This window comes from Planococcus citri, chromosome 5, assembly GCF_950023065.1.
Source record: "Planococcus citri chromosome 5, ihPlaCitr1.1, whole genome shotgun sequence".
Lineage (NCBI taxonomy): Eukaryota > Metazoa > Arthropoda > Insecta > Hemiptera > Pseudococcidae > Planococcus > Planococcus citri.
In genome coordinates, this window is record NC_088681.1 from 21,206,743 (window position 1) to 21,219,587 (window position 12,845).

Consider the following 12,845-nt stretch of genomic DNA (forward strand, 5'->3'; position numbering starts at 1 on the left):
CATCATCATCATCATCATACAGCAGCGACAACGACGACTTCGGTGGCGGCGACCATATCTCTACCAATCCTAATAATGTAGATAGATGTACATAGACATTCATACATACCGAAACATACTATACATATGTCCCTCCTCTACAACTTTCAGCCTCTCTGTCTATCTTTTTTTCATTCTCCAATCGTACTACAATAAAGGTATACCTATATGGTATGTAATATATGTACATATAGTAAGCATACTCACACATTCACACATACAAGTTGAACGTATTACCTTATAATAATCATGGCTGTAAATATACACTCCGCTCCGCCATCCTCATCATCCCATCGCTTAATTCCCAATAAAGTCCAAACCCAACTATTACTCGCTAATACCATACCACCGTTGGATGCTGGTTCTCTCTCCATCTCTGACTATACAGCCATCTCGTTCTCTCTCGCTCACTCTATGGTATATCTCACGCGCGTCTCTTCAATTTTCAGGATCAATATGTCGGTCACGATATATCTGTTATGTTGGTCGTTATGTTTTAGCTATTAATAAAGTAGGCGGTACACGAATATATTCTGTGTACGGGCACAACCTCGAAGCAACCTCAAAGCAATTAACTCTTCTCCATATAACTGCAGGCCCATAACTTGTATACATATACATATAAGATAAACGCCATAATACACCGCGAGATCTTCTCTGCATTTCAACCTGCTCCCCCCTCATCATCATCAACATCATCATCATCATCTAATTCTCTTCTTTCTTATCTCACAAACGAAACAACCTGTAAGGCATATATCTGCGCCAAGAAGACTTGACCATATTACACTATATGCATCTACATACTGCTGTGTACTTTTTTTACCTCTTTTTATCTATCTTAATGAGTACCTTGGAGCCAAATAAGGAAAATGCAAGTGTATGGTTTTCTTTTACACATATTCGTCTCACAAGTTTGCGTAAACTATACTTATGGACTTATAAAGAAGAGAATCTGCAAAACTGATAAGGCATAATTTGAATAAATATACGCTACTTATATGATCTTTTCACTGAAACTATGCGATGCACCCACCGCATCATCGCTTCGATATCCGGAAAAATTACTATAACTATGAGCCAAGTCCACGTCCACTCCCTGCCCTGCCTCACTCTCTATAGTAGGTACTGGTCGTCTCTCTAGGGAGAAAGAAACGAAATTCTCTCGCCGCTACTTCTTCGACACCTGGTCCAAAAACCGATGCGATGGGAAATTAACCCTATGTTCGAATGGAAAAAAATCTCGAATTACCATCTTCTTCGGTACACGGTAAGGTACGGTAGTTCCCAAGCAGCAGAATATCAGGGATGCCGATACCGTCGTCGTCTTCGTATAAATACAAATACTCATTCACCAGTACTCACACACACACGCTGGCACGCAGGTACTCTCTAAGCTATATGGTATATGCTTCATATTATAGGGGAGTAAATACCGAACGGAAGTAAATCTAGACCGGAAGAGGACAGGTCGCTTTACCGTGTCCAGGTTGCGCCAGCTGTAAAGCATATGCGCTCCAAATTACACCCGATAATACACGTCGTCGTCGTCATTCTCATCTCTGTCTTTCTCTCTTCTTATACATACTATGCACCTATAATATGCACTATGGGTGCATGTGATTCTCCCACATTATGAAAAGGTATCTACAATGCACCGTACCGGCATCTTGGTTTATCTCTCTGGCTCTGGTACACATAGGTATGCTACCATGTACCTACTCGTTCATATATACAAGATTTTATAAGCCCTACTGTACCCATTGGCCATCCGGCGCCTGTCTCTATACAGACCGAAGGACAAAATGAGATAAGAGAGTAGGTTCTCATTAATAAAATAAAGAAAATATCTCGCATACTTTGGATGCTTGTAAGAAGCATTTTGAGATTATAGCAGAAACTGAGCCCAGCATCTCCTAAAAAATTTTAAGACTCGTGAATTTTTTTTTTGGGGGGGGGGGAGAAGGAGGCTGGTCATCTTAGATCAATTTCACACGAACTTTGTTTTCATACTAAGGTATACGAGGACCTGCATGGTTTTTTACGAATCTCGAGCAAAATCACACCAAATGTGGGGCAAGGGGTGAGGGAGGGTTAGCTTGACCTTTCAATTTTGGAAAAATTGAATTCAGTTTATTGGAAATTTGACCAAAAATGAAAGTGCTCCAAAGAATTCAAATCAGCAAAATTTCATTAAAAAATTTTTCATAGCAATTAATAGTAAAAGTTCAAAATAAAAAAATTTGCCAGGCCCCAGAATGGCTTGAAACCACCACAAATCGATTTGAAAAATCAAAAGCAGGCTATAAACCTAATTTCAGCTCTATTACTTCAATTATTTGAATAATTTTTTGGGAATTTTCACAGAAAATAATCCAAATTTGAATTTTCAAAAATTTGCCAAAAATCGAAAAATGAAATTCAGCACCTAAAAATTGAGCTGGAAATGCATTTCGGTATGCTTTGTCGATTTTTTAACATTCAGCTCAAAAATAGTTTCATTTTTTGGATACCTCTCTGTGTGAGAGAATTTTCAAAAAATTAAAATATCAACTATCAAAATTGATCTTGTTTTGATTTTTGACGAATTTTTGAAAATCCAAAAACGACACTGAGACTAATATCAACTCTTTTCAACTGAATTTCACCATCTCCGGGCATTCTGAACCTCCAGCCGATTTCAAATTTCTCCAGAATTTTTGAACTACGTCAGAAGGTGTGAAATTTAATTTGGGAAACTAAAAATTGAGTAGTAACTTGTGTGTCCACAATTGAGTCGATTTCCATGTCGGATACCTCAAGTTCGAAAGAAAATTTTTGACATTCACACGAACAGGTTTATTTTGTCAGGACCCCCCCCCCTGCCCCCGAATCCAAATTTCACCATTTCGAGCCATTTTAAAGCTCCTGGAGAAGTTTTCAACTTCTTCAGAATTTTTAATTGCTCTAGAAGGAGTAGAAAATGATTTGGGCAGCTGAAATTGAATTTTGGCTTACTCTCGACTTGTTCAACGACACCTCGAGTATGTTTTTTTTTTGAACAACATATTCACAAGTGAAAAAATTCAAAAACAAAATCCTAAAAAATGAATTTAGGCATCTGAAATTTAGGTCAAGGCGGTTTCAGACCATGAATTTTCCAAAAATCGTGGTCTAACGCAAATTAGAGGCGGACATCTCAAAAAGCTCATTTGTCAGTTAGAAAATTGAGACTCACAAATGATAATTTTCAGAATTTTGCTTCTTGAGTCGTTTCCTTTAGTTCTTATTCCAAGTTTAGAAAACAACCCCCTCCCCCTATCCCGTTAGATACGTAAAAAGATCACTTTTCTGACAACAAGTGAGTAAGCTCAGCATAAAAAACAGTTTTACCCAAAATTTCACTCAAATTTGACAAAACGTGGAGGACTAAGATTCTTCAAATTGACCACAAAAAAAATCAGAACTCTGCGGTATGGTGCTAAGTATCCCCACCTGTCACGTAGAAAACTAGAATTCGATCCTCTATAAATTTTTCGGAAACTCTAATTTCTCTACAAATCCCAATTTCAATTCACCATAAAATTCAATACTTACACAAAAATCCATCATCTCTCTCCTTCAAAAAATACACATACAAACTATCAATCTGCGACAAAATACGCTACTACATTTACTACACGAAGAGTAGGTAATTCAATCATCAACTCAACATAATACATAAGCGAGAGAAAAAAAACTTACCCGAGGAGGCATTCGATAAAACTCCAGCATCGTCTGCAGATGTATTACCGGAGGTCGCATCGTGCCAGGCTTCAACAATTAATGAAAACGTGCCCTGTACATCAACACATACAAAACATATGTTAATCGAGATAATATAATAACCAGCCGAAGACTGGGTATTAAAAAAAAAAGAAGCGGAGGGGAAAAATATACAACAAATATACTACATACTAAATAAAAATATAATAAACATTATAACCGTCCTCGAGTCCCCTCCCGCACCTTCCCACCATTCCTCCAGTTCTCCAGAAAAGACTCGATCGTCTTATAATATTTATGAGTGTATTCGTGTAGGTACACTTATATTTTATATTATTTATACGCGTATAATATACTCTCATTACGCGTATATTAACAATTACATCGTCTCATCATCAGTCTGTCAGCGAGTTGCTCGTATAGCATAAATACGTACGTTTACATACAATGATACCGTTAATCTATATATACGAGTACGTAGTATACGTACATGTAATACGTATACATGTGATACGAGCTCGGAATACTAGAATAATTCAATTTTTTTCCACCGCAGAGGGCCGGTTCTTCTCAATCCTGCGACTGGTGCAAAAAAAAATACCTCATACTCGCTGGAAAAAAAATCACCAGGCGCCACCGTAGACCATAATTGCTCTCTTTTTTCTCCACAAGTATCAGAATACATCCGATAAAGCTTATACAGGTAAAAATACTCATTACACATGCCACCCCCACTCGTCACTCACACGTAGTCAATTCAATTGCAAACCATCACCATGCTCATTACTTCATTGTGTACGTCATAAAGTAACATCTACACCGATCATCGGTCCCTTTATGCTACGTAGAAAAAAAAACCAAAACAAATACGCAAACTTCATGCATCATTTATGAGAGACTGATGATGTCTTTGCATCGTCAAGACCTTCGGCTTCATCGCGGACGAAGAGGTGATCGTAGCGTGCGCCGGTCGCAAAAAAAAAACACGTAAACTGGTTCCCACCGACGTCGAAGTTAATTGTTTCATCATTTTAAAGCTCTTCTCGGGTATATATGGTTCGAGAACCACAAAGGTGACATGAGGAAGAAGACCCGTAGTAGTCGATGGTACTCTCAAAGCGTTGATTGATTTGTCTTCTCTTGTTAAACGGAGCTGACGAATTGTCGTCGTCGTCGCTCATTTGTAAATCTTACCAGTATACTGTATAGTTCGATAAAAAGAGAGGAAAAAAAACATCCGAGATACGTGTAAGACACCGTATACGAAGACCACCGCTGAGTCTGCAGCTCTCGTTCTTCGATTACGTATACTATACAGATTCTTACGTATTATTAGTGAATTAGTCGAGGATATTTTTTGTTCCTTCGGTCCTTTCGAGGTATTTCCCTATAATACCCTCGGATACTGGTTTCTTATTTTTTTAAAAACCAGACGACGACACGACGACGAGTTACCCTCGTATAATATTTTTAATACACCTAAATCAAATCAAATTTCAATATTAAACGTTAATTTTTCCCAGTATACTCCTTATTATTCGGTGTAATTATAATACGGTTGAAGAAGAGTAAAAAAAAACACACGAGAAAATGAAAACCCAATACTACTACTTTTTGGTCTTCGCAGCTCATCATAAACCATCCGTATAAATATACAAGCACGATATAATTATACCGGATTAGGTAGGTGATGCGGAGGGGCGGAGTGATCGGAACGTGTATCATTACAAATACACATAGAGCTCAGGCTGGGCTAGTCTAGGTACCCTATGGTCTATACGGCATCCTTTCTTTATATTTTTCACCCGAATCGTACACCACATTTATACATTATACCATATATTTCTGACAGCTACCAAAAATTCCTCTCTCATCGCCACGCATTTCAACCAAAACAATAATTACTCGTTTAGAAAATGACGATAATTGCCTACCTATAGATATACCTAGGATACCTTCTCACACATGCCCATTGCCCAGGCATCTCGCATCTACATACGTGCAGTACCTACTTAAACCCATCCAATTCCCTTCACTCGCTACCACTACCACCACCGTAATTAAATTTTCTATCCTCTTCACTCTCACTGTATGGCATTTTTCGAAAAAATAATACTCGTCCTCGATCCCACCCCTTCCCCTCCTCTCCAGTATTCCTTCGAGATCGGATACCATTAATTAAAAAAAAAAGAGGAAAAAAATTACCGCGTTCGAAGCCCTATCCTCGATGTAGCAAAAAAACCCCTAGTTAACTCTTTTGTATTATAAATCGGCCGCAGTCTTTCTCGTTTTAATGTCCCGATTGGCGAACCACAAGTGGCACCTAGAGATGTACTGGGTCTTCGGTGTGCTTTATTTACCACGAGGGATCGCGTTCGAAAATACCATCGCCCCTGATGACCCACTAAGTTTATCAGAGGTCGTCGTTGTACTCGTATAAGCACAGCTTGTATGTTTTTCTCTCTCCCTCTCGGGGGAATTTCCACAGCCATTTGACTGGTCGTTATTGCATTGCAATTGTCAAGTCGCGATATCGTTTTAATGAGCAATATTCACGCATGGCGAGCCTCACATATACTATAGTCGTATAGTACTACATAGTTCGGTTGGGTTGGTTCGCCTCATTACTGTTGTCTTCTTTTTTGCACTCCGCCTCTTTCTTTGCCTCTTCTTTGTACATTTTTTAAACATACAACTAGACCGCAGCCGAAACACATCAGCGATATGGAGATTCCATTCGTCAAAAATACAAAGAGGTTTAGGTATATATAAACATGACGATAACATACCAAACAAAAAAATCATTTTCAAACATCTTGTAAGTACGCGTGCCAGGGTTCAATCCAGTATGATAAGAATGATTACACTAGGGACTCGTGCCCCATAAAAATAGCCTTATCTCGCACATGTTCGTATATACTTCATTCAATTCGTTACAAATTTCCTCACATGCGGAAAATAGATATTACACTGTATCGATATCTTATCACAAAACGACGTATTTATGCGAGCACAAAAAAAAAAAAGTCGTAAAAAATTCACAAAAACATACCGCATGGTACATCCTCCTCTCTTAGGCATCTCGTCATTCCGCTAAATTTATAATCCTTGTTATCTGTCGAATCGAAACACACGCACGTATCGGCTAGATAAGCCTCGATGACACTATCATCACACCATAACATCGTGTTAAGATAACAACAAAATCACCAGCAGTAACAGCAACAGTAAGTAGATCGATGATCGTAAAAACCCATCACAAAACGCGCTATAGGCAGCCCTGCTATAGCCAGGGCCAGGTGTTGGTCAGGTAGCCAGCCGAGCCTTATACGATGGTCATTAAATAGCTCACTCTCTGGTACTATAATAATAATAAGCGCGATAAACGCTTCAACGAACGAAGGGAAGGCATAGGCAGCCAGTAAACGTTGAAAAAGCCCGGCTTGGTATGGCATGGCGTCGTCGTCGTCATCGTGCAGTAATGAGAGAAAATTATACGCAGTTTTCACGCCCGATGGCGATGGTCTGCTTTCCAGCAATACGCGTTGTCTCATAAGGATCCGGACATACCGATAATGGTTTAATAAGTTACGCACTGGTAACGAGACAGATACGAACGTAGGCAGATATAGACAATGGATACATCAGACAACAACAACAAGTCTGTGTCCGAATCTTTCTCTTGTATGTAATAGATGAAAGCAGAAGACAAATTAGAGAAGGGAAGGATACCTATAAGATTAATGGATACACGCGACATACTCGACCATGTACCAAGAAAAAAGTCTCGAGATGGTTACAATGGAATAAAGGCCGAATGCCAACATTCAAAAAGATCCTTCAACTGTCAATTACTAATTATTCTCGACTCGATGATGCATTTTTAAAAGTTTAAGTGCCATACAAATTATCTGTCCGGTATAGGGCACCGGTATTGGGTGCATTCACCTGAAAAGACATTCAGAAAATCATTGCTTCGATTCAACCTTACTTTTGTATACAAATTGCTTGGTTATGGGAGCTTTTCAGAAGGTGGAGAAAATCACTGAAGTCTCCAGCCATTTTCACTCCTGCAAATTTAAGCTTTCATGCTTCCAAAACTTGGGCCCATAACCTTCAAAAAATTCGAAAGAAAAAAAAAGGAAATTCATCAAATTCCTGTATAAAAAATTTGCTTATTACTCAACGAGGGAAGGTCATTGAAAATTCCATCGATTTTTCCTCCTGCAAATACCAGCTTTAGTACTTCCAAAATCTGGGTCCATAATCCCCAAAACTCAAAAATGGGCGAATTAATTGAATCTTTGTAGGAAATTTGCTGGATTACTCGTCAAATTTACATTTTATGATCTTAAAATCAGAATTACACGATTAAAGCCAATTTCTTCCATCCATACATCCATTGACATCCAAAAAAGGAAAACTGAGTGCACAACTTACTCCACTGAGCCAATTGAATAGTGTTTCTAGTGAAATTACTCAATTATGTGAGCTTTTAATAAGATGGGGAAAGGTCACTGAGATCACCATCCATTCTCCCTCCTGCAAATCTAAGCTTGAGTACTTCCAAAATTTGGGCCCATAACCCCAAAAACTCAAAAAAGGGCAAATAATCGAATCTTTGTAGGAAAATTGCTGGATTACTCGTCAAATTTACATTTTATGTTCTTAAAATCAGAATTACACGATTAAGCCAATTTCTTTCATCCATACATCCATTGACATCCAAAAAAGGAGAACTGAGTGCACAACTTACTCCACTGACGCAATCGAATAGTGTTTCTATTGCAATTACTCAATTATGTGAGCTTTTAGAAGACAAGGAAAGATCATTGAAATCTTAATCCATTCTCTCTCCTGCAAATCTAAGCTTGAGTACTTCCAAAATTTGGGCCCATAACCTTCAAAACACAAAAAATGACAAATTCATTACAACCACCCAGAAAATTTGCAATGAATACTCAACAATTTTCAATTCAATGATCTTCTAATCACCATCACACAATCACAATCAATTTTTCTGTACAGAATCACTCGATTTTGACCCATTGACATCCTCCTCAAAAGCACCCTAAAACACTACTTCACCCACAGCCTTCACACCTCGATCCAATCCCATCACCAACTATACATACAAAAAATCCATCCAAATTAACCTTTTCTCGTCGTGTCCAAGTTGGACACATACCCATCGACATCCTCTGCTACACGATCCACTCATTTTTACAGCTGTTCTCGATGTTGTTGTTGTTGTAGCTGTCGTCGTCAGTGACCCTTTACACATACGTACCTATATACCAACACTTACATGCACACACGTCTTCGAACAGTAATACGGAAATTCATACACGCGCGCTCACCCATACTCGACGACGCGACGCGGTCTGCGAATCTCTGAAGCGTTACGAGACTTCGACGTACGACTGCTTTGCCATGGCATGTAGTTCTTCTGCTGCTTCATTATCGTATAATATGCTTATACATACAGTGCAGCGGTATACTTATATAGGTGGTATGGTAAGGTAAGGTATATAAGGTAAAGTATGGCAGCATATCATTGCAACAAACACACGTCCAACTTCCTTAGAAACCGTTACAGCCACGTCCACGACGATGTAAATCATCAATGAAAAAATGCACAAAATTCAGGCAACGTAACCGCTTTTCCAGCACCATTGCATTGGAGGATTGCTTCAAAAATATTCAGACCCAAAAAACTTGGACAGAAGGAGTAGAAGCCAATTGCATTCCTCAGTGGTACATTTGATCAGCAACACCAACAGTGTGCTAATGAGATGGATCATCGCAGCATTGATCCTGATCGCTCTCGGTTTTTGACCAATCTAGCAAACCAGCAGGTTTTTTCTCAGCACCATGCACCGGAGGATTCCTTCAAAAAATCTCACAACCATGAAAACTGATCAAAAATGAGTTTGATCCAATTACGTCCATCTTATTTGAACTTTTGAACAGCAGCACCAACAGTATCCTAATGAGTAATGAGATAGATCATCCCAGCATTGATCCAACTTCTCTCTCTCTCTCTTTCAGCCTAATCTACGTCATTTCCAACCATACACGAGTCTGCTCATTGTTTCGTGTGCGGAAAAGGAACGCACGTTTATCGAATTGTTCGCGTTGTTAACCCTTTTTCTTCAAACCTACCTTCTGCTAGGTTATCTCGTCAATGCTCGATGTTAGGCTAATGCCAAACCATGACTAAGCAAAATTCACTCTCTCTAACTCTTTTAATATTACGCGAAGATGACGACCAAAACGTTAAGTACACACAGCCCATCCATAAGTCAGACTACAAAAAAACCTAGAGACCGAAACAGTTTGAAAATATACACGCTGGTGCTTTTACACGCGTGTTTGAGACGATTAGCCGCGTGTAAATAACGACGACGACGACCTGCTTCCACACATCAGCATCAGCATTATCATCATCGTAGTCCTCATACAATACAACAATGTATCTACCAAATACTGCACAAATGCACGCATCATCCGGCGCGAGTATAGCATTATAAAAGCCAAAAATTCACTTCCCAACAGTACGAGGGCATTTTCCAAGTAGTCGTCTCCCGCGTAGCGAGCTCCCGATCGCCTTTCTATTTAAACAAAAATTTTTCGTAGAACGGTATTTTTCTTTTTTCTCGTTGGCATTACGTGCTACGTTTTTATTACCCTCTATAAATCTTCTGCAGTATCTCGCCAGCGCGCACACAGAAAGTAGTTGAATAATGCAACAGCAGCAGCCTTGCCAGAGACAAAAAAAAAGAAGACCTATATAATAGGGCAAAAAAAAAGAGCAGAAGAAAAAACCGAGATACCTGTATTGTTCTAATAGATACACACAAGCACACATATCGTATGTACCGCTTGTATCTACATAATACCTATACCTTGTAAAGTCTCTCTCTCTCAATAAGAGAAGCGAAGACAACGACGACTACGAAGACGCGACCAAAAAGGAAAATGTCTCAATTCAGAAGTTGTCAACTGTGAATTCAATCATCTCGTCTTAGTCGTCGTCCATTTTAACGCCTCACACTCTCTCATGTTCCTTTTTTTTCCTACACTCGTGCTTGCAGAAGGACGCAACAGCGTGACTACTTAACTCCTCTATTTTATTCGGTCTTCGGTTCGCTCTCTTGCGCATTTTCAATTCCAATACATCACCATCCATAGGCATACACTTACACATAGAGAGACAGAAGTACAAAACGACGAAGGCAAAAAAAAAACCACCATCAACAACACACACACAGAGATAGTAAAAGAGATGCCTATAAGAAGAGAACACAGAGAGTGAGAGAAGAAAAAAAAACACCTCGCATTCTTTCAATAGAGACAACAACGAGTCCTCTCTATACGTATACGAATAAAAGTGACATAATAACTCTTCATCTCGTAAAAATAAAAACCTCCTCTTTGTTCGACGCGTTTACATGTCAACTCGCCAGTTCAAAGGATCGTTATAACAGCTACACAGACACAGCAAAAACACACACAAAAAATAACATTTTATGGTACACGTAGGTAGAGGTATAGTACTCAACGACCGAGTCGTCACGCTGCACCAAATCAAAAGCCTAGAAAGTAGTGGTGAGTGCATTAAAAGTATCCCTACACACACAAAAAAAACACTGGTGTGAAAGAATGAGAAAAAAATCAGCGAATACGGAAGCGAAACCTCTTGCCAAAAATTTACGATCGACAAATTCGTCTTTACAGAAGTGGCAAAAAAAAAGAGAGAAAGATTAGTACCTCGTAAAAAAAACCTATCTAATACAATAAGAGACCGCAGCAGCAGCAAAGAGCAAAGCAACTCTAACATGTACGCCAAAATAAATGACTTAATATACTCGTAAGCGGATAAATTCTTCTAATAGAGTGAAAAAAAATAGTAAAATAAAAAAAAAAAACATCGCGCGAGATGCATTTATTAACCCGAAATAAAGACAGCGATGGACAAGAGGGGGATCAGGCGGCATCGACTTTAACACGATATCCGCAGCTTCTCTAGTAAATAAACCGCGGTCATCTCGCGTACTTCTATGTTTTATTTTTACGAGACTCTCGTATCTTGTACACTATTATACGGCTTCAATAACTCTTTATTTTCCTCTTATTTTTTTTGGACAAGCTCGTTTTACTCGATCAGCTCGGCAGCATTGGCCATTGCTATACGCGCCTGTTCGTCTCCTCATCATCATCATCATCATCAACGTCGTCGTCGTCTTCGTCATCGTCAGCAGCTCTTCTTCAACCAAAATCTTATGAACACTGAGTACGCAGGCATTACATCGCACACATACACACTGTGGCCACCACCTGCCGACCGACACAATAATTAGCGGTTGTGTGAGATTTCTCACGAATTCGTTGACCAAGCTAGACTTCACACTATTTTTTCACCAATGATTCCCAAAAAATTATTCCTACGGGTATGGCTGTATACCTCAGCCAGGAGGATACGCTCTGCGTCATTTACTCAAATTTCCATTTTCCGCCATTTTGTTTTGTTTCAAAGGGCCACGTTGTCGTTTTTCTAATTCTGCACATTCTCCATGAAACCCTTTAGAGGATCGTATTTTCAACTCTTTTCTGGATAAATTCATCTAGCATCGAAAAATCCGTCAAAATTGGGAATCACTACGTTACGCTTGAGCCGAGGCCTGCCGAATTGAATATTGTATTTTTACACGGTGCGTTTTTCCGTCTAATACCGCCAGTTTCCTTGCCTTCTGTGGCTCGATTCTAGGTCCGAATATTACTACCATTTCTAGGTGTATAACTCCTCCGCACCCTTCTTCACCTCCAGCCACATAAGTAAGTACATGAGCGAGCTAAACCATCGCGCTTTTATTTCGGCGTGCAATGCATTTTATTCGCCTCGAGTATCTTTTTCTCTTGTTTTTCATGTTATACAATGTACTGTAGGAATTACTAAAAGTACACAAAAAACCAGAAATATGCTCAATCCAAAGTACTCGTCGTTGAATTTCATGTAAATTGTGGGTCAATGTACAAAAAATTGGTTCAAAAAACTAATA

General features: G+C 39.1%; 1 protein-coding gene across 1 annotated transcript in view; it reads right to left on the reverse strand.

The window, feature by feature from the left end:
• Delta (neurogenic locus protein delta) overlaps positions 1-12,845 on the reverse strand; it is a 57,697-nt gene that overhangs the window by 26,038 nt on the left and 18,814 nt on the right. The window contains exon 3 of the mRNA XM_065365381.1: positions 3,763-3,856. Coding sequence (XP_065221453.1) covers positions 3,763-3,856 — 94 coding nt within the window. The remainder of the gene's footprint in view (positions 1-3,762; positions 3,857-12,845) is intronic.